The following is a 21,864-nucleotide window of genomic DNA, read 5'->3' on the forward strand; positions in this document are numbered from 1 at the left end:
TGGTAGGATAAGTGTAGATTTTACCTGTGTAATATAGCATATAAATTATTAGATTGTGTTACTTTCTTAATAGAGTAGCAGGTCCTCAAATGTATTCCACACTAACTAGTCCCGTAAGATACTTCTTGGCAAACGGGTGCTGAGATCAGACTTGGGAAATGTGACAGTCCACCCCCTCTACACTGTGCACATTAGAATAGCCAGGTTTTACAGCGGAGGAATTCACATTCCATAACCCAAATTTCCCATACTCACATCTAACCAGCCTCCTCCCATTTCGTCTTCCACGTAATAACTAATGTTCACCATTTCCCTCGTTCAGTAGGATAGACAGCCGTGCACACAGGCAGTCGTGGCCTGAGCCCCTCGGTGTTGCTGCCCTCTTTCACGATGTGCCTGTCCCTCTTCTGCTTGATCTGAATTGGCTGTGCTCTTCACGTGGCTGTGAAAGCAGTCTCAGCTAGGTGTTTTATACTCGGGTTACATGGCATCCGGGCAGACTCGGAAGAGCAGCGATGTCATCTGTGCCCCTCTTTCTCTGTGTCCTCATGGAGAGACTCCCACCACCACCCAGAACCCTAGGTAATTATGGGGAGACTGCGGTGCCAAAACAGATACTCTGGTGGCGTGTTGAGGTCACTGCAGCACCTAGGAGGAGTAGCCAGCTTTAGGGCTGAGGGTGTTTCCTAGCACCGTTTGGAGTACGGTCCCCTCACTGACTGCTTTGTCTTGCAGCAAGGTGGCTGAGTATGGATTCTACAGCATAGCAGCTGAAAAGATGCTGAACTTCTGCCTTCTGTGCAGCAAATTCTTAGATTTTGTTGATACTCAAAATGCATTTCAAGCAGAACGGGGATCTTGGTCTGAACCATAAGACTTTAGAATGGGGTGAGGTAGGAAGGCTTAGGTTTTGTTCTACCCCTCGCTAAAAACAGGTAATGACATCAACACCTGAGCTTGCGAGGTAATGATGGACCCAAAAGGGACTATGGGTAGGGGTGCAATAGTTAGGCTCCCACAGTCATCAAGACAGTATGGTACTGGCACAAAGACAGAAATATAGATCAATGGAACAGAATAGAAAGCCCAGAGATAAATCCACGAACCTATGGTCACCTTATCTTCGACAAAGGAGGCAAGGATATACAATGGAAAAAAGACAACCTCTTTAACAAGTGGTGCTGGGAAAACTGGTCAACCACCTGTAAAAGAATGAAACTAGAACACTTTCTAACACCATACACAAAAATAAACTCAAAATGGATTAAAGATCTAAATGTAAGACCAGAAACTATAAAACTCCTAGAGGAGAACATAGGCAAAACACTCTCCGACATAAATCACAGCAGGATCCTCTATGACCCACATTCCAGAATTTTAGAAATAAAAGAAAAAATAAACAAATGGGACCTAATGAAACTTAAAAGCTTTTGCACAACAAAGGAAACTATAAGCAAGGTGAAAAGACAGCCCTCAGATTGGGAGAAAATAATAGCAAACAAAGCAACAGACAAAGGATTAATCTCAAAAATATACAAGCAACTCCTCCAGCTCAACTCCAGAAAAATAAATGACCCAATCAAAAAATGGGCCAAAGAACTCAACAGACATTTCTCCAAGGAAGACATACAGATGGCTAACAAACACATGAAAAGATGCTCAACATCACTCATTATCAGAGAAATGCAAATCAAAACCACAATGAGGTACCATTACACGCCAGTCAGGATGGCTGCTATCCAAAAGTCTACAAGCAAAAAATGCTGGAGAGGGTGTGGAGAAAAGGGAACCCTCTTACACTGTTGGTGGGAATGCAAATTAGTACAGCCACTATGGAAAACAGTGTGGAGATTTCTTAAAAAGCTGGAAATAGAACTGCCATATGATCCAGCAATCCCACTTCTGGGCATACACACCACGGAAACCAGATCTGAAAGAGACACATGCACCCCAATGTTCATCGCAGCACTGTTTATAATAGCCAGGACATGGAAGCAACCTAGATGCCTATCAGCAGACGAATGGATGAGGAAGCTGTGGTACATATACACCATGGAATATTACTCAGCCATTAAAAAGAATTCATTTGAATCAGTTCTAATGAGATGGATGAAACTGGAGCCCATTATACAGAGCGAAGTAAGCCAGAAAGATAAAGACCATTACAGTATACTAACACATATATATGGAATTTAGAAAGATGGTAATGATAACCCTATATGCAAAACAGAAAAAGAGACTCAGATGTATAGAACAGACTTGTGGACTCTGGGAGAAGGCGAGGGTGGGATGTTTCAAGAGAACAGCATTGAAACATGTATATTATCTAGGGTGAAACAGATCACCAGCCCAGGTTGGGTGCATGAGACAAGTGCTCGGGCCTGGTGCACTGGAAAGACCCAGAGGGATCGGGTGGAGAGGGAGGTGGGAGGGGGGACCCGGATGGGGAATACATGTAAATCCATGGCTAATTCATTTCAATGTATGACAAAAACCACTGCAATGATGTAAAGTAATTAGCCTCCAACTAATAAAAATAAATGGAAAAAAAATAAAAATAAATTTGTTTAAAAAAAAAAATAGGCTCCACTGGCTTCCTGTCCAACAGGTAATGAGGCACTGACTGTTGCTATTGTTGTTCAGTTGCCAAGTCCTGTCTTGACTCTATGACCCATGGACTGCAGCACGCCAGGCTTCCCTGGAGTTTGCCCCAGTTCATGTCCACTGAATCGGTGATGCCATCCAACCATCTCATCATCTGTCATGCTCTTCTGCTTCTGCCTTCAGTCTTTTCCAGCATCAGAGTCTTTTCCAGTGAGTTGGCTCTTCACATCAGGTGGCCAAAGTGCTGACGCTTTAGCATGGGTCCTTCCAATGAATATTCAGGGTTGATTTCCTTTAGAATTGATTGGTTTGATCTCCTTGCTGTCCAAGAGACTCTTAAGAGCCTTCTCCAGCAGCATAGTTCAAAAATATGAATTCTTCAGCACTCTCCCTTCCTTATAGTCCAACTCTCAAGCATCTGTCCATGACTCCTGGAAAGACCAGAGCTTTGACTCTATGGAACTTTGTCAGCTACAGTGTCAGAATGCCCTCCCTACAGTGCTAACCTCAGTGCCTTTTTCACCTAACCTTTCTTGAAAGGTGCTTTGAATGTTTTTACCATCAGGAATATTCATCCCTCAGTTGCCCCCAGATTGCCACCCTTGACCCCACTCACCCAGCCATCCCTGTCCTAATGAACGGCCAACCTGACCCCTCATGTGTGGCAGCCGTGGGTCCAGCCGCTGGAGGGAGTTCAAGTGCTCTGAGCTGGGGCAGGACCGGGGCTCCTCTCTGGGCCTGGTGAAGTCTGAGGCCTTCAGTGTGAGAGCGTTTGCCTTTTAGTTCAGATCCTTTTCAGAATCTAGTGAGTTTGTTCCTTACAGACCCGGCTCGTCTCCTGTAGAAGTCAGTTACCTGGGTCTTTAGAGGCCAGAGGAGGAATCCTGCTCACTCTACAGCTCGTGCACAGAAGGTCACTGATCGAGTTTCACTGCATTTGTTCATGGGGGTTTGGAACGTGAGAGGCCTCATGTGAGCACATTTTGGGATCCTCTGTAGAGACTGTAAGTTAAGAAAATGTCCAAGATGAAAATTTAGCAGGAAATCATCCCAACTCATGCCACTTGGGTCTCCACATATGTCATCTCGGTGACAGGCTGGAGGAGTGACGACCTCACACATGAGCGTGTTCCCAGGGTCTGAACAGAGCACACGCTCCTCCATGCAAACACATGCACACACGACACCCTTACGCATGGACCCTGGCTTCTATGAGTAAACTTGCTGTTGCTGACTCTCTTTTCTCTTGACCTGAAATAAGACAGATTGCACCGTCATCCATTAGCCTAGGATTCGGGTCACGTGCTGAACTCTCACATTTCTGTCCACGTGTTTGTGGATATGCAGGGCTGGGTGTACAGGGCAGAGCTGGGGAAGTAGGTCCCTGACAGGATGCTTAACTTTTGTGATGCTGCCTCGTCACTGGTCGCTGTGCTGCGGTCATTGTCCCTGTGCAGTGTCGTCAAGATGACATGAGAAGAACGAGGGTGAGGAATCTCCATGCTGTCCTAGAGAAGTTGCTACTGGCGTTTTCTTGGAGAATGTTCTTTGTGGAGCAGCACTCTGGCACACCTGGCTATCCCTCCTTACATGTCTATTGTCATGCGCAGTCATGCCTGACTTTGCAACCTCGTGAACTGTAGCCCGCCAAGATCCTTCTGTCTTTGGGTTTTATTAGGCAAGAATGCTGGAGTGGGTTGCCAATTCCTCCTCCAGAGGATCTTCCCAACCCAGGAATCCAACCTGTATTTCCTATGTCTCCTGTTCTGCAGGTGGATTCTTTACCACTGAGCCATCATCGACGCCCCCATACAAGTCTGTAGCACAATTCAAAGCATCCTCCTCTGGAGAAGGGAGGTGGGGAGAGGGATTCCACTTGAGTTTAGGACCACTGGACAAGCCCAGGCTTGGGAGGGTGAGAAGGGCTCCTTAAACGGTAGTGGTCATTGCTTATTTTTACTCTTACCTGGGCGTGCTCAGCTCAGGGAAGGTGGAAATGCGTGAGCTCTTAGTGTAAGTAGTTGATGGAGCCAAGAGAAGAGGGGTCAGGGCTCAGGCTTCCTGAAGGGGGAGCCTGCCCTCCGCCCTGGCCCGGGCCTGACCTCACAGTGGCTGCAGGGGGACCCACCTGCGGTTGCACTTCTCCTGGTACAGCTGCAGCTGGTTTTCGTTGACGCTGAATTCTCTGACCAGGGCATCGCGGTTGGCACTGCGCAGGTTCTGGTGGGTGTCGTACAGGAAGAGCTGGTTGTTCAGTTCTTGCCGCCTCCGCAGCTGGCGGCAGGAGGAATACAGCTCCTCTTCGCTCTCCTGGAGAACAGAGGGGCCGACAGCCATGGGGGGCGGGCTCGTCAAGGCAGGTGGGGGACGTGCCACCTGGAGGGAGACTGCAGGGAACACGGGGCAGACCCGACCGGCTGCTGGGGTCTTCCCAGAAGAGCCAGGGTCTGTTTCAACCAAAGATGAACTCTCAGCCACTTACTCCATGAGAAGCAAGCAGTCTAGAAAGCTATGGTTGCCAGTTAAGGGGAGCTTTATTGTGAAACACTGAAACAACAGATGCGTTGTCCAGTGATCATATTTCTAAATCCAGTCTGGTTTGAGATGGGCCTGTGTCACCTTCTGGTTCTCATCCAAATACAAATACAGAGGCTCTGTGCTTGCAGTAGACACAGCCGGTGAGGGAGAGGGTGGCCTGGACGGAAAGTAGATTGCTGGTGGCCTGGGGGTCAAATGAGTGGAGTCAGATAAGGAGCAGGAGTGGCTCTTGGGGTGATGGAAATGTTCCAGAATTGGTAATAGTGATGGTTACTCAACTCTGAGGGGACTAAACAACAGTGAATTGTACAAGTGGGTGAAATGTATGGTATAAGAATCATCTCAAACAAATCTGTTACCCAGTTCCCCCTGCTCCTGCCAGAAGACCCAGGGAAACATAGGTTACACCCCCAGGGATGAGCGTGTGACTCTAGCTGGTAATGACTTCCTCCCCTGCCACCACCACCTCCAGGCGCAAGACCCAGGTCAGGTTAGTGGGAGGTGTCCGTGGGAGTTGGTTTGGTGCTCTTGGTAAAGAGAAAGTTTCTTTTGTGGGTCAGTGGAGAGAGTGATGAGTGTCTTCAGTTGCTAGTGGTCCTTCTGCCAGCGTCTGGAGACAGAGGGGAGCAGAGCCCTGGGAGAGCAGCTGGGTCCCGCCTTGGCTGAGACAAGCCCTGCCTCTACACCTTGCTGCTGTCTGGGCCAAAGCAGTGCCCCTGTTATGCTGAAACTCTCACAGGGTGAGGACTGTGGATTTCAGAATGGGAGGATGAGCGTGCGTTACCTCTCTGATGTTTTTAGATCTCTGTTGTGTAAAGGACGGCTCCTCGGGGGTCAGTTCAGTGGTTCCGGTGAGAGACTCCTGTGCTACAAAAATATGCAATGGTAATCACAAATGTGCTTCTTTTGTCCTTTATTTTTACAAAAATTGGGCTCTGACTGTACTTTGGTCTGAAATTTTTTTCCGCAGCTTAACAACCTTAACAAACCGTCATCGACATGCCCTGGGATAATGGGTTGAATGAACTCTGACTTTGGATGTGGGGAGAGCAACGGTAAAGATTATTCTGACCACAGGCCAAGGTGCAGAGAAGTAAAACTGATTGTCTTGCACAAGGGGTAGAGGTAAATGAACAGCCCTTGGTAACCGATCGATGTACTGAATGAGTCACAGAGAAGAGTCAGTGGTTACTTGCCTTAAATGTCTGTTTTTCTGTAAGGAGACCAGCTTCCTTTTCTGCTAAGACTAAAGCAAACAACACAAAATTACATGAAAGTCTTAACACTGTGGTACAAATCATCTCTTTTCATCTCCCCTCCACCTAAAAGAAAACAACTTCTGTGCCTTTCATACATATAGAATTTCTGTGATCTGCTTGAGGTAAAAAATTCACTGTTTCCACTAATGCTTCTATATAATTGGAGGCCTGTCCTCCTGTCCTTAATCCCAAATCATTTATAGCTGTTATATAATTCAGTCTGTAGTACTGCATATCTATATAGAAGAAACATTCAGATAAGTACATAAACATATATATAGTTTAGTGAATAACTATAAAGCAAACAGCCATGGAATCATCAGCAAGTCTAGAAATAAAGCATTGTTCATGCTGCATACCCCTCCCAATCAAGACTCCCTCTTCCCTTTTAGAATTCTGTGATCTGTATTTCCTGGCTTTCTTTTGAGTCTGAATTGTTACAAAAATTTTTAGTTTTATTTTCTATTCCAAGTCCATGATTATTTCTGTTTTCTTTATATATATAATATATATATAAAACTAATTTTTCTTCCCATTGCTCTTGTATTGCATTCTTTCTTGCTTACTATGATCATTCTTTAAGCAAAGTTTATTAGTACTAAATTATCTGTCTTTGTATGTCTGAAAATACTTCCATTCTTCCCTCTGTCTTGAAAAGCAGCTATTAGGATATAAAATACCTAGACCTACAGCTGTGTGTCCAAGGCATTTTGAAGGCATCCCTTATTCTTTAGGCTGCTCTTGCTATACATAGAAGCACTTTTGTTAAGTGTCAGTCGCCTGTAGATAATCTGTCTTCTCTTATTTTACAGTTTTCTCTTTATCCTGATATTCTTCCACTTCAGTAGAATATGCATGTATGTGAGTCTCTATACTGCTGTGTTTATAGTTGGAGGATGCTTGTCTGTGCAATGCTAGAAAATTCTCAGCCATGATTTCTTGTTGTTCAGTCAGTCGTGTATGACTTTTTGCAACCCCATGGACTGCAGCACACCAGACTTCCCTATCCTTCACTATCTCTCTGAGTTTGCTCAAACTCATGTCCATTGAGTTGATGATGCCATCCAACCATCTCATCCTCTTTCACCCCCTTCTCCTCCTGCCCTCAGTCTTTCCCAGCATCAGGGTCTTTTTCAGCAAGTTGGCTCTTTATATAAAGTGGCCAAAGTGTTGGGGCTCTAACTTCAGCATCAGTCCTTCCAATGAATATTGAGGGTTGATTTCCTTTAGGATTGAGAGGTTTGATCTCCTTGCAGTCCAAGGGACTCTCAAGAGTCTTCTGCAACACCACAGTTCAAAAGCATCAATTCTTTGGTGTTCAGTCTTCTTTATGGTCCAACTTTCACATCCATACATGACTACTGGAAAAACTATAGCTTTGACTATATGGACCTTTGTCAGCAAAGTGATGTCTGCTTTTTAATATTCTGTCTATGTTTGTCATAGCTTTTCTTCCAAAGAGCAAGCATCTTTTAATTTCATGGCTACAGTTACTATCCACAGTGATTTTGGAGCCCAAGAAAATAAAGTCTGTCACTGTTTCCATTTTTTCCCCATCTGTTTGCCATGAAGTGATGGAACCAGATGCCATGATCTTAGTTTTTTGAACGCTGAGTTTCAAGCCAGCTTTTTCACTCTCCTCTTTCACCTTCATCAAGAGGCTGTTTAATTCCTCTTTGCTTTCTGCCATTAGGGTGGTGTCATTTGCATATCTGAGGTTGCTGATATTTCTCCCACCAATCTTGATTCCAGCTTGTGCTTCTTCCAGCCTGACATTTTGCACGATGTACTCTGCATATAAGTAAATCAGAAGGGTGACAATATACAAACTTGACATACTCTTTTCCCGATTTTGAACCAGTCTGTTGTTTCATGCCTGGTTCTAACTGTTGCTTTTTGACCTGCTTCTCATGAGGCAGGTAAGATGGTCTGGTATTCCTATCTCTTTAAGAATTTTCCAGTTGTTGTGATCCACACAGTCTAAGGCTTTAGCATAGTCAGTGAAACAGAAGTAGATGTTTTTCTGGAATTCCCTTGCTTTTTCTATGATCCAACGGATGTTGCAATTTGATCTCTGTTCCTCTGCCTTTTCTAAATCCAGCTTGTATATCTGGAAGTTCTCAGTTCACGTACTGTTGAAGCCTAGCTTGAAGGATTTTGAGCATTACCTTGGTAGCATGTGAAATACGCACAATTGTGTGGTAGTTGGAACATTCTCTGGCATTGCCTTTCTTTGGGATTGGAATGAAAACTGACCTATTTCAGTCCTGTGGCCACTGCTTTTTCCAAGTTTGCTGGCATACTGAGTGCATTGCTTTAACAGCATCATCTTTTAGGATTTGAAATAGCTCAACTGGAATTCCATCACCTCCACTAGCTTTGTTAGCAGTGATGCTTCCTAAGGCCCACTTAACTTTGCATTCCAGGATGTCTGACTGTAGGTGAGTGATCACACTATTGTGGTTATCTGGGTCTTTAAGACCTTTTTTGTGCAATTTTTCTGTGTACTCTTGCCACCTCCTCTTAATATCTTCTGCTTCTGTAGGTCCATACTGTTTCTGTCCTTTATTGTGCCCATCTTTGCATGAAACGTTCCCTTGGTATCTCTAATTTTCTTGAGGAGATCTCTAGTCTTTCCCATTCTATTGTTTTCCTCTATTTCTTTGCATTGTTCACTTAAGGCTTTCTTATCTCTCCACATATTTTACATTGGAACTTCTCATTTTACTCTTTTTTTTTTACCATTTTAATATTTTATTTTATCTTGCTATATTAAAGCAAATTATCTGAACACAATCTTCATGTACATTAGTCCTTTCCTTAACTGTACCCATTCTGGAACTTCCCACTTACTAAGGTCTAAAAAAATTGTTTCAAGACTTTTAAACTCAGAGTTCCAGAGATTTCTTTCCTGGTCCTTTCATTCCTACATGTTCTTGATTAGGTTTAAGGAAGGTTGATCTTTTTAAAATGTGTTTATCCAGTTGGACTCTCTTTTTAAAAACTTTTTTGTAATTTCAATGTTATTTCATATGCACTGGTCAGTTCTCTTGCTTTTCTGCTCGCTAGCATTATATTCCTTGAGGGTTAAAATTTCTGTGTGCAGCTCATCTGGAATGGAAGTGTCTTTCCACCTCTGTGTGTACAGTGGCATCTGGTTCTCTGAAAGCTCTCCCCTCGGAGATTCCCAAGGGCGAGGCCAGCAGTGTTACTGTGATGGACTGGGGCACTAGGTTCTCTGGATGCTACTAATCCTCTCTGTGTCCCAGCCACAGGGCTGTGTCCACTTTATCCCATCCCCTCAAGAAGCAAATGACTGCTGGCCTGAATCCTAGGTATCTGCCAGGTCCCTTTTCTTGATGCGTGTTTCAGAAGAGTGATGCCCACTAGCCCCAGGCCACCTGTCTGTGTACAGGTCCGTGTGTGTTAGCACACAAAAATGAAATGCAGAAATCACCTAACCAAACACAAGCAATTATAAAAAAGAACAGGAGGCTAAGGAAAGACTGAGTCACTGGAGATAAATGATAAACACAGAAATGGCCAAACTGGTCAACCCAAATATCAAATAAATGCAAGAGTAGGTTGTTTGGTGGGAAAAGTGCAAACACAGAATCAGGGAAGTAGATAATCCATTATCTAAACTGAACTAGGAAAGTGTGGAAGATAAACTTGCCAAATAAAACCTAATAGGTATAAACTAAAGATCAGGAGATGTGGAAGGAGTGTATGAACTAGAAAACTGAGAGATGACGGACAGTAAATACATGCGTGTAATTATTTTAAGGCTCTTATATCTTCAGTGTATATTTTAGATATACACATACATAGTAGCTATTATAGAAAAGTAGCCCAGAAGAGAAAATAAACTGTTTTATCCTAGAAGAAAACAAGAAAATCCTTAGGCCCCAAAAAGCTTCACAAATGGTATCTTTGCTGTATGTTGTAGGTAGGTAGCAGTTGCCTCCAGTTCTATTCAGAATGTGCCATCGCCCTGGGAAAGAAGGCTTCCAAGTAATTTTTATGAAACCAGCACAAAACCTGACACCCCCCCTCAAAAAAAAAAAATCAATGAATACCAGTGAGAAAGTTCTAAAGAAAACATTAACACGTACATTATAGAAACACGTCAAACCATACAATGCTACTGTATTTCACTAAGAAACTCTTTTCTCCTTAAGATGATGTGTCACACCTCCATCCTCCCTGTGTGTGCATGCTAAGTCGCTCAGTCATGTCCGACTCCTTGTGACCCCATGGACTGTAGCCCACCAGGCTCCTCTGTCCATGGGATTCTCCAGGCAGCAATACTGGAGCGGGTTGCCATGTCCTCCTCCAGGGGATCTTCCCCACCCAGGGATCAAACCCACGTCTGTTAGGTCTTCTGCACTGACAGGCACATTCTTCACCACTAGCGCCACCTGGGAAGCCCTAACCTCCCCAAGGTCAGCCGATGGCCTTGCTTCGTGTTTTGCGTAGAAGAAATTACATGGGAAATCTTCCCACCTCAGCCCCTTACCAGCGCCCACGGCTTCCCTCCCGCACTCACCCTTTCTCTGCCCTGCTTCCCTTCTCTACTTCGTCGTCTCCATCAGCAGCACACGCACATCTTAAGAAGCTCTCCCTTCACCCCCACCCCAGCTCCTGACCCACCCCCTCGTCACCTTCACAGCCAGTGTCCTCAAATACGTCGTGTGTTCCTCATCAGTGTATCATGTACTCATGTTCTGCATTTTCAATTTTTATTAATTACATTTACACAGAGTTTAAAGAGCCACTAAGAGCTACTAGGATTATTACCAAAAAAAAAAAAAAAAAAACCTGTCTCCTGGGCACCACCCCCTGCCCCTTTGATCCCTGCTCCCCAAGGTTAGCAGTTGTTTCTTTTGATTATTAACTCCACAGTTCTAACACAAAAGAATAACCTGCATGTATACTACAAGGTCTTGCTTTTTTTGATGTTAGTGATTATCTTCAAAGAGAAAGATTTGACTATTTTCCCCACATACTCTCTTATCTTATTCCATGGAGGTAAATCCATTTAGGTTGTATCAATTCATGTTTACATTTTGATTTTATTACTATTACCAACTTTGAACTCGTGAATCTTCTTTGACAACTGGTTTTAGATCGATGTATGTGTGTGTGTAATCAAATAGAAAACAATCCTGTGTTCCTAGAAAACACCTGTGGTGAAATGTTTTCTCTGGCCTGTGACAAAATCTTCGTGGAGTTCTCCATCTTTGGTTTTTTCTCTTTGTTCTCTACCACCAATGCTTTTCCCTTCTAATTTTTTGTGTTGACATTTAAAGCTTACAGCACTGAAGCAATGCGAGTAATGTACAGATTTTATTCGGCTTTCACTGGCTTTTCCACCCGTGCCCTCTTTCTCATCCAGGATCCAGTCCAGGATCCCACACAACACGCAGTTGCTATGGCTTCCGGTTTCCTCCAATCCGTGGCTTTGCTTCAGTGCCACCGCCCTGCACACCCCCCCCCCCCCCCGGCCCCCGCCCCCGGCCCTTTGTGACCTGAACACTTTTGAAGGCTGCTGGTCATTTGCTTTGTAGAGCATCTTGCATTTCAAGGGTTGTCTGATGATCTGTTTGAGGCTGGTGGTTCATACAGTAAAGAATCCGCCTGCGATGCAGGAGACCTGGGTTCGATCCCCTGGAGAAAGGAGTGGCTATCCACTCCAGTATTCTTGCCTGGAGAATTCCATGGACAGAGGAGCCTGGCCGGCTACAGTCCCTGGGGTCACAAAGAGTCAGACGTGACTTGAGTGACTAACACTTTCACAGAAACAAGGTACCTCTCAGGTACATGACGTCACACATTAGTGGTGGTGACACTGATCATTTTTGGTATGATATCTGCTAGGTTCATCCACTGTAAAGCTCTTGATTTTTTTTACAATTATATTTCCTAGAAGAAGGTGTTTTGAGACTGCAATTAGCCTGCGTCTCCTCAAACCTTCACTAACTTTAGCACTCATTTGTAGATCTTGACAGTGGCGTTCTGATGGTAATTTGTCTCCCTCACACCTGTATTTATGCGTTTCAAGGTTTATTTTTATTGTGGTTTATTTTTATGAAAGTATAGTTGATTTATAATGTATTAATTTCTGCTATACAGTAAAGTGGCTCAAATATGCACACATATGTATTCTTTTCAGTATGGTTTTACCCCGTGCTATGGAATATAGCTCCCTGCACTAGACAGGAGGATCTGGCCGTCTGCCCATCCCGTGCGTAATAACCCACATCTGCCAACCCTTGACGTCAACACCGTCCCTCTTGCTTGGCAACCACAAACCCGTTCTCTGTGTCTGTAACGATTTCACTCTTGTCCTACCAGTTTGAAGAACCTTTACTTCTTTTTTTCTCTGATTACTGCAGGTAGGACTTCCAGTAGTGTGTTGACGAGAAGTGGTGAGAGTGGGCATCCACGTCTTGGTCCAGATTTTAGCCAGAAGGCTTTCAGCTTTTTAAGCTTGAGTCTATTGCATATGGTTTTGTCATAAATAGCTGTTCTTATGTCAAGATATGTTCCCTCTATACCCACCGTTTTATTGTGAATGGATGAATTTTATCAAATGCTTTTTCTGCATCTATGGAGAGAATCATGGGCTTTTCTCTTTTGTTGATGTAGTTTATCACATTGGTTTACATATGTTGAACCATCTTTGTGACCCTGGGATGAATCCAAGTTGGTCATAGTGTATGACTTTTTTTTGACAGGAAAGTAGGATTTATATCAGTGGGCACGAGTAAGGAGGGGACAGGGCCAAGGCTCTCATGAGCACAGGGCCCACCATTTGTTTTGAGGGCCATGATGAGGGGTAGATGTGACTTCACCACCATCTGGGATGAGCCACTTTTCTGCCACCATGTTTTCAAACTCATCCACATTAAACTTAGTAAATCCCCAGTTCTTGGAGATGTGGCTCTTCTGGAGACCAGGGAACTTGAACTTGGCCCCCCATGGAGGCCCTCAATCACAGGTACCTGTAGCTTGGTAGCTTTGTTCTGTAGCTTGGTGCAGATGGACATGATGAATTGGGCAATGTGGACCCTGGCCAGTGTGCCCTGGGGCTTTCCAAAGGCACTGTGCACTCCTGTCTGGAGCCCAGATTGGGGACAGCATGCCAGTCATGCATGTCCACTGGAAAGGGCTGTCTCCAAGGCCCCATAGGGCAACTGGAGCAGGCCATCGGGCTGCACACCCCACTGAGGAAGCGGCCGTGTGCTGCCATCGCACACTGGGCCCCGCGCAGAAAAGGGTACAGTCGGCTCAGTTGGCTGCCATGGCTTATGATCTTTTCTATGTATTGTGGGATTCAGTTTGCTAATACTTGGTTGAGATTTGTTGGGTCTGTAGTCAACAAAAGGACGAGGCTGTAGTTTTCTCTTTTGGTGGAGTCTCTGGTTTTGGTATCAAGGTGATAATGGCTTCATAGAATCTCTTTGGGAGTGTTCTTTCCTTTCAGTCTTTAAGCAGAGTTGGAGAAGGATCAGTATAAGTTCTTCTTTGTAAGCAGGTCTGCTTTTACGTTTGTACCAGGCAGACCAACACTTCCAGTGTTCAAAAAAGAAAGGAAACACACAACAGAGTTAACACTGCCTTCCCCACCGACTCAATCTTTACCTTGACTTTTCGATGTCCCTTTCAGTCCAGTTTTATACTTCCACTTATCTGTATGTCTGTTCCATGCAACATATAATAGTTTTGTTTGTAGTTTTTAAAATGTGTATAAATGGTATCACTGAGTGCATTTTTCTGCATTTCACTTTTTTCACACTGCAGTGTTTGAATGTATCCATGTTGTATATATGCGCTGAGCTCCATTCTGCATCACCTTTTTATACTAATCCATCTCTCAAATATCCTACATTTTCCTGTATATCATCCTAGTAATTTGTGGTTTTCCTTTTTTTTTTTTTCTTTGCTGTTTGTGTTGTTAGCTCCCTTCACTCAAATTACACTTGTGAGATCCATCCATGCTGCTTACAGCTCAGCCACTTGTAGTTGCTGTGTGCTCCACTGTGTGAAGACACACAGTTAACACACGCAGTAGAGGGACAACAGGACTCCTCTGGCTTTGCCTAGTGCGGAACAGTGCTACAGACTGTCCTGCACCTGTCCTTAGGAGACACAGGGATGCCCTTCTAGCAGGTATGCTCTTGTCTCGCAGTGTCCATAGGGGATTGCCTGCAGGATCTGCTGTGGATACAAAACTCTCAGGATGCTTAAGTCTCATAGCCCGCCCTCCGCACTCATGGATTCGGCACCTGCTGATTCAGCCAGTGTGGACTGCAAACATAGTACATGATCTGAGGTTGGTTGAATCCACGAGTGCGGAACTCACAGATATGAAGGGCCAGCTGTATGCAGGAGTAGAATGCTTGCTCATAGGCTATGCACGTGGTAAACATCAGTAGAGAGTCAAACATCTTTACAATGTAATTTACTATCAAATTACACAATTACCAGTTGCTCTATGTTCTTGCTAAGAACTGACTGTACTGTTAACAGACTTTTCCATTTTTTCCAATCCAGTAAGTGTGTTAGTGGTATCTTCTTGTGGTCTTAATTTGCATTTCCTCTTGCAAATAATGAGTAAGCATCTTTTCATCTGCCTACCAGCCATTTGGATGTACTCTAGTGAGGTGATTATTCATGGAATATACCTTTTACCCTAGAGGATTATCTTAGTAACTTGGAGGGGTCGAGTCACATTTTCAGCGAGATTGTCAGATAAGTTTATTGGAAAGTCTTCTTCCACCCTGTGGCTTGCCTTTTTATTATCCTCACTGTATCTTTTGATGAACAGCAGTGGTGAACTCTAGCAGAGTCTAGTTTAGCTGCCTTCCGTGCCAGGTGAAACGTTTGCTGTTTTGTTGAAACAACTTTTCCCTACTATAAGGTGGTGATACTGTTTGATCTTTTACCTCTTGATCTGTAATCTAACTTTGGTTGATATTTGTGTGTGGTATAAGGTCAGGGTCAGATTTCATGCCTGTTGGTGATGCTAACAAATTTGCTCAACAGATTAAAAAAAAAAAAACTAGGAAAACTGGTCAATACTCAGAGCCAGTGACCATTCAGTCTTCACTGGACACAATCTGGGTTTCTAGGGATAAGAATCGTCTGAACTTCTCACAATGAAAGGTGTAGAATCAGATAATCAGGACCACCGGGGAGCCTAATTGCGTGTTCCTCTTTGAATTCTCCTCTGAACCAGTTATTATATTTTATTCATTCCATGGTTAATGAAGGGGTTAAATAAAATTTCAGACAGGTATTCAGTTAGTATCTTTATGGGATTTATGACTTTATCCATTTTTAAAAAGTGATCTTTCAGCAATTTTAATTCATTCTTTGTTTTTTACTACTCTCCATGTCTCTTCTACTTCAGGGGTTTGTCATGGACTGCACTCAAGTTTTTGGGCCAGGGTGACTAGTCCAGTCATCAGGTCTAGGATGCAGTGTGGCTTCCTGCGCACAGGACCTGATGACAAGAAAATACAGTGATTGATAGCCTGGCGGGCCCTGTTGCTTAGTTGAGAAATACAGGTGTTTTTACTAACATCATTGCATGACTAGCACAAAACATTCTTCCTAAGACCAACAAACTGCAGAGCGGTCACGTATTAATTTTAGAAACTTGGGTTTCTACACGGAGTGAGATTTTGCTTAAAGTAAGAAAGACTAGTAACCTAGGGAAAAAGGAAAGGATAGAAAAACATTATTTTTTTAAAAATGGTAACTGTGTTATCACTGGCAGACCTATATCCTAGTTTATAGAAGAACAAAAAATGTGAATAGTTTTTAACAACAAACAACAAAAAGTGATTCCAGACAGACTGCTAGTAATCTATGAATGAGACAAAGTTTTATTTTTTTTTAATGTGATATAGCCATTTAATTCTCACATTAACAACAGCCAACATTTGTGTGATACATTCACATGATTCTCTATGTACACACAAGCACACACTATTTATATAAAAAATAAATTAAGCTTTAATAATAAACACACGTTTACAAATGCAGCTTTTTAAAGTCTATTGAGAAATAAGTATGGACATTTCTGAGACAGGGTCACCATGGAACTGGTTTCTTCAGGAAGAAAATATTTTGAGAATGAAAAGCCTGACACAAAATCACTGAGTAGTTTTCAAACGCCAGTTTTATAATTCTGCATATTTCTTTATCTAATGATCAGCTTTCTGTTGGTAAGAATATAGCTTTTAGGGTTGTCTCCAAAAAGCTGGATATCACCTATATGGAAAGATCAGCTACACTTCTAGAAATTAGAAGAACTAGAGCCCCCTTCAACCATCCTTCTTAAGTCCAAATAAAACTCACCCTTAGTGACCTTGGATCAGTCTTCTTAAAATCTTATGCTCAGAGACCTCATAAATGACTGTGGAAAACTCATGGGTCCCCTTACGCATTTCTACATTGATGGCTAATGATTTCATCCTGAACAGTTGCAAAGGTGCATGTGGTACATGGTAGATACTGCATCTTCGGGTAAGATATTTCCATTTCCCTTTAAATACAGCCAAAGGTTCTAAATACAATTGGTGATAGATACGACCATCCTTTCAAAAAATTCTACAAACAAGGGAATTTTTAATGGTAGGAAATGCCACTTTTTTTTTTACTCATTGAATTTATATTTTTATTCTACTTTACAAAATTGTAGCCTAATTATTCTTGGCTTATATACTGTTTAGTTGCATATCTGTAACAAAATTACACATCATCCTACCTACACCATCATTTAAAAAGGCTCCACATATTTTAAATTTCTTCTGAATTCAGCTTGTTTAATAAACAGAGTACACATGTAATAAAGAACTAAACACAGTAAAATTCCACTGGCAATGTAATGAGTCAAAGAAGGCTTCTCCTGCATTCTTTGATCTCTGTGTGGATTACCGTTATCTCTGGTAGAACGGCCGTGGGACAGTATCAGTTCTGCTCTCCGCTTTCAGTTGTACAAATGGGAATGCTAGTGATCCTTTTTCACAGACAAATGAGAACAGGAGGAGTTAGTGACAGCAGGGTAAAGCCATCTCCTTCAGAATTACATGCTAAAGTACTCAGATATCTGGGTACTCCTTCAGTTTTGTTGAAAGCAAGGAACTGGAAACCATCAGCACTGGAGAAGGATCGGTATCCTGTTAAGAGGCTTTCACTTTCCAAACACTGTGCTTTGAAACTATATCTTGAGTCCTGCTCTACAGTAAGACTGAATGTCGGGAGAAGACCTACTTCTTTCTGTAAGGGGAGAAAAGGGCATCTTCTCACGCTGATGAGTCTTTGGATAGAGTGCAACAGGAAGTCAAGGATCTGAACATTGATCCCCTGAAAAAATGAGTCTGTGACTCCTTGAAAGCTCTGGTAGACGGCTAGCGGTAAGGCTAGACCAGTTTAAAAACCACTGGCCTTGGCTTAAGTTCAGATCTGATTTAACTACATCATAAAGCATATAAATTATTAGATCATGTCACTGTCTTTAATAGAGAAGCCAGTCCTCAAATGTGTTCCTATGTAACTAGTCCTGTAAGATGTTTCTTGGCAAAAGTGTTCTCAGATCAGACTCAGGAAATGTCACATTCTACCCCCTCTTCAGTGTGCACGTTAGAATAGCCAAGTTTACAGCAGAGAAATTAACTTTCTCCAACCTAAATTTCCCAAACTCAGATTATCTAACCAGCCTCCTCCATTTCGTCTTCCACGTAATAACTAATGTTCACCACTTCCCTCGTTCAGTAGGATAGACAGCTGAGCACACAGGCAGTTGTGGCCTGAGTCCCTCGGTGTTGCTGCCCTCTTTCACAATGTGCCTGTCCCTCTTCTGCTTGATCTGAATTGGCTGTGCTCTTCACGTGGCTGTGACAGCAGTCTCAGCTAGGTGTTTTATACTCGGGTTACGTGGCATCTGGGCAGACTCGCAAGAGTAGCGATGTCATCTGTGCCCCTCTTTCTCTCTCTGTGCATCCTCATGGAGAGAATCCCACCACCAACATGACCAGATTCATGTGTTACCCTATTGTGGGAGAATGGTGGGGCCAAGGCAAATACTCTGTGGTGCTGAATCAACATCACTGTAGCACGTGGGAGGAGAAGCCAATTTTTCAGGGCAAGGGTTCTTGTCAGCACCGTTGAGAATGTCAGCGCCTCCCCTCAGCTGCGCTGCTCTGCTCTGCGAAGATGTGGCTGGGTAAGGATTCTACAAAACAGCAGCTGAACAGATGCCGAGCCTTCTGTCCTCTACGCTGCTACTTCATCACTCCTTTGACAGAGTAGCAGATAAATGCATTTTAAGCGGAAAGAGGGTCCAGATCTTAGCTTTTAAGCTTTTAAATGGAGTGAAGTGGGAAAGTGTTATGTCCTTTACACACTCCAGGCTGCAAACAGGTAATGCCATCGACACTTGAACTTGTAGAGAAAATGATGGAGCCAAAAGCAGCTTGAGCTTAGGCTCCACCGGCTGCCTGGCCAACAGCTAATCGGACACTGCCCACCGTGTCTGCCCTGCAGCACTCAGCTCGGAGCCTTTTTCATCTAAGTTTTCTTGAAAGTTGCTTTGAACATTTTTTACCACCAGGAATATTCGTCCCTCAGTTGCTAATGCCAAATAAACTCGCAACTTCAACTCAGGAATAACTAAGTGAATTAAGAGCCCCACCTTGGTCAGTGTGCTATCAGGTGTCCTGCGGGCTTCATGGGAGAGAAATGCATTTCTTTTAGAAGCACAGGGAGAGGCTCCGGGAGACCAGGATAATGGCTATTTTTCCTTAACATTTTAAAGACATGGTCTCCCCTGACTTTACTGCTTGTTATGTGGAAGTTCTCAGTAAACTTGTGTGGAATGGAGGGAGGGGGTCTTCTGATCACACAGAGTGTGGCTGGCTTTAATGGACTCTTCCGCTGATACAGGCACAGTAAGCCCAGAATCGTGTGGGGAGTGGGTTTCTAGGAGCCAGCTCCATCCAAGTTAAGCCCCTAGGCTGACTGCTAGTCGGTTCCTCCCCAGCACTTTTTTTTCCTCATAGGTGAACCTCTTTTCTCCTAAGTCAGTTCTCAGTTCATTCTGTGGTGTGCCTCTCCTGACCACCCCTGCCCCCAGCCCACTAGCATCCTCACCTTGAAAAAGCCGTACTAAAGCATCACACTGTACAAATCAGTAAATAGCATCCCAGGATGTAGACGAGTATCATCTCGTCCTCGGTGGGTCTGCCCCTTCGGGAGTGGCCACACCTGAGATTTTCTGTCGTTCCCTAAAGCTTAGCTCACTGCTCCAGGAAACTGGCTCACCCAGGGAGCGCACACTGTCTCACCCCGTGTGAGCAGTAAGCGAGCCTGCGGCTGTGGAAGCTACAGACCCAGAGCCTCCCCGTGGCTGTGCAGACCAGGGAGTGGACAGGCCAGGGGGAGTCAGAAGCTGGCCAAGCCTTCACGGGGCTCTGCTCTCTGATAGGCTTGTAAGTCAGAGAGCCCCCAGATTGCCACCCTTGACCCCACTCACCCAGCCGTCCCTGTCCTAATGAACGGCCCACCCCACCCCTCACGTGTGGCAGCCATGGGTCCAGCCGCTGGAGGGAGTTCAAGTGCTCTGAGCTGGGGCAGGACCGGGGCTCCTCTCTGGGCCTGGTGAAGTCCGAGGCCTTCAGTGTGAGATCATTTGCCTTTTAGTTCAGGTCCTTTTCAGAATCTAATGAGTTTGTTCCTTACAGACCTGGCTCGTCTCCTGTAGAAGTCAGTTACCTGGGTCTTTAGAGGCCAGAGGAGGAATCCTGCTCACTCTACAGCTCGTGCGCAGAAGGTCACTGATCGAGTTTCACTGCATTTATTCAGGGAGGTTTGGAACGTGAGAGGCCTCATGTGAGCACATTTTGGGATCCTCTTTAGAGACTTAAGTTAAGAAAGTGTCCAAGATGAAAAGGTTACCCTGACTCATGCCAATTGGGTCATCTTCAGGTATGTCATCTCGGTGACAGGCTGGGGGAGTGACGACCTCACACGTGAGCGTGTTCCCAGGGTCTGAACAGAGCACACGCGCCTCCAAGCAAACTCACACGCATACACGACACGCTTACACATGGATCCCAGCTTCTATGAGTAAAACTTGCTGTTGCTGACTCTCTTCTCTCTTAACCTGAAATAAAACAGATTTCACCATCATCCATTAGTCTAGGACTCGGGGATACACAGCAGAGCTGGGGGAGTGGACCCCAGGCAAGAAACCTCTACAGATCTGTGTCCTCACTGGTCGCTGTCCTGGGGTCACTGCTGCTATGCAGGTGTCATCGAGATGAAATGAGAGTAACATGGAGAAGGCGTCTCCACGCTGTGTCCAGGGAGGTCACTACTGACGTTTTCTTGGGGACAGTTTTGGTGGAGCAGGACTCTGGCATACCTGGCCGTCTGTCCTTACATGTCTGCAGCACAACTTGGAGCACCCCTTGTTGGAAGTGGGGGGATTCTGCTTGAATTTAGGACCACTGGACAAGCCCAGGCTTGGGAGGACGAGAAGGGCTCCTTAAACGGTAGTGGCCATTGCTTATTTTCACTCTTACCTGGGCGTGCTCAGGAGGACAGTTCAGCTCAGGGAAGGTGCAGATGCATGAGCTCTTAGTGTAAGTAGTTGATGGAGCCAAGAGAAGAGGGGTCAGGGCTCAGGCTTCCTGAAGGGGGAGCCTGCCCTCCTCCCTGGCCCGGGCCTGACCTCACAGTGGCTGCAGGGGGACCCACCTGCGGTTGCACTTCTCCTGGTACAGCTGCAGCTGGTTCTCGTTGACGTTGAACTCTCTGACCAGGGCATCGCGGTTGGCGCTGCGCAGGTTCTGGTGGGTGTCGTACAGGAAGAGCTGGTTGTTCAGTTCTTCTTGCCGCCTCCGCAGCTGGCGGCAGGAGGAATACAGCTCCTCTTCGCTCTCCTGGAGAAGAGAAGGGCCAACAGCCATGGGGGGCGGGCTCGTCAAGGCAGGTGGGGGACGTGCCACCTGGAGGGAGACTGCAGGGAGCACGGGGCAGACCCGACCGGCTGCTGGGGTCTTCCCAGAAGAGCCAGGGCCTATCTTATTCAAAGCAAAAAATGATGCTTTTAAAAGATCTCTAAGGGATGGCTACTCAGGAGGTCAGTCCAGTGCTGTTACCACTGATGCAGACCAAGTGGGAGACTCCAGTGCCTCCAAGGCGCACACAGATATACACAATGCGCTTCTGCCGTCACTTCTACAAGTGAACGCTAACCTTACATTGGCCTGAAATGTTTTTCCCAGGTTAACGACCTAACAGACTGTCGTGGTCATGCCCCAAGAAAACAGGCATAACTCTAACTTTGGAGGTGGGGGGAGAGAGGGTGAAAGTTATTCTGGCCACTGGCAAAGGTGCGGTGGAATAACATGATGATTGCACACGGGGTGAAGATAAATGGACAGTC

At 44.8% G+C, this 21,864-nt stretch overlaps 1 protein-coding gene, 2 long non-coding RNA genes and 1 other non-coding gene across 4 annotated transcripts in view; 1 reads left to right on the top strand and 3 right to left on the bottom strand.

Moving 5' to 3' along the window:
* LOC139029950 (uncharacterized) overlaps nt 1-21,864 on the top strand; it is a 67,142-nt gene that overhangs the window by 24,217 nt on the left and 21,061 nt on the right. The gene's annotated exons all lie outside the window — the stretch shown is intronic.
* On the bottom strand, nt 5,120-11,195 carry LOC139029951 (uncharacterized). Its single transcript, XR_011482291.1, has 2 exons — nt 11,066-11,195; nt 5,120-6,388 (listed from the first exon to the last, which is right to left on the bottom strand). It is a non-coding gene; the product is annotated as an uncharacterized lncRNA (long non-coding RNA).
* Nucleotides 13,574-13,708, bottom strand: LOC139030087 (small nucleolar RNA SNORA70). The gene has a single exon (XR_011482402.1). It is a non-coding gene; the product is annotated as a small nucleolar RNA SNORA70 (small nucleolar RNA).
* The window catches only part of PLCG2 (phospholipase C gamma 2), a 152,803-nt gene continuing 147,213 nt past the window's right edge, over nt 16,275-21,864 (bottom strand). Inside the window, exons 32-33 of the mRNA XM_070451481.1 lie at nt 21,174-21,358; nt 16,275-20,577 (exon numbers count right to left, since the gene is read on the bottom strand). Coding sequence (XP_070307582.1) covers nt 20,535-20,577; nt 21,174-21,358 — 228 coding nt within the window. The 3' untranslated portion in view covers nt 16,275-20,534. The remainder of the gene's footprint in view (nt 20,578-21,173; nt 21,359-21,864) is intronic.

Source organism: Odocoileus virginianus, chromosome 20, assembly GCF_023699985.2.
Source record: "Odocoileus virginianus isolate 20LAN1187 ecotype Illinois chromosome 20, Ovbor_1.2, whole genome shotgun sequence".
Taxonomy (NCBI): domain Eukaryota; kingdom Metazoa; phylum Chordata; class Mammalia; order Artiodactyla; family Cervidae; genus Odocoileus; species Odocoileus virginianus.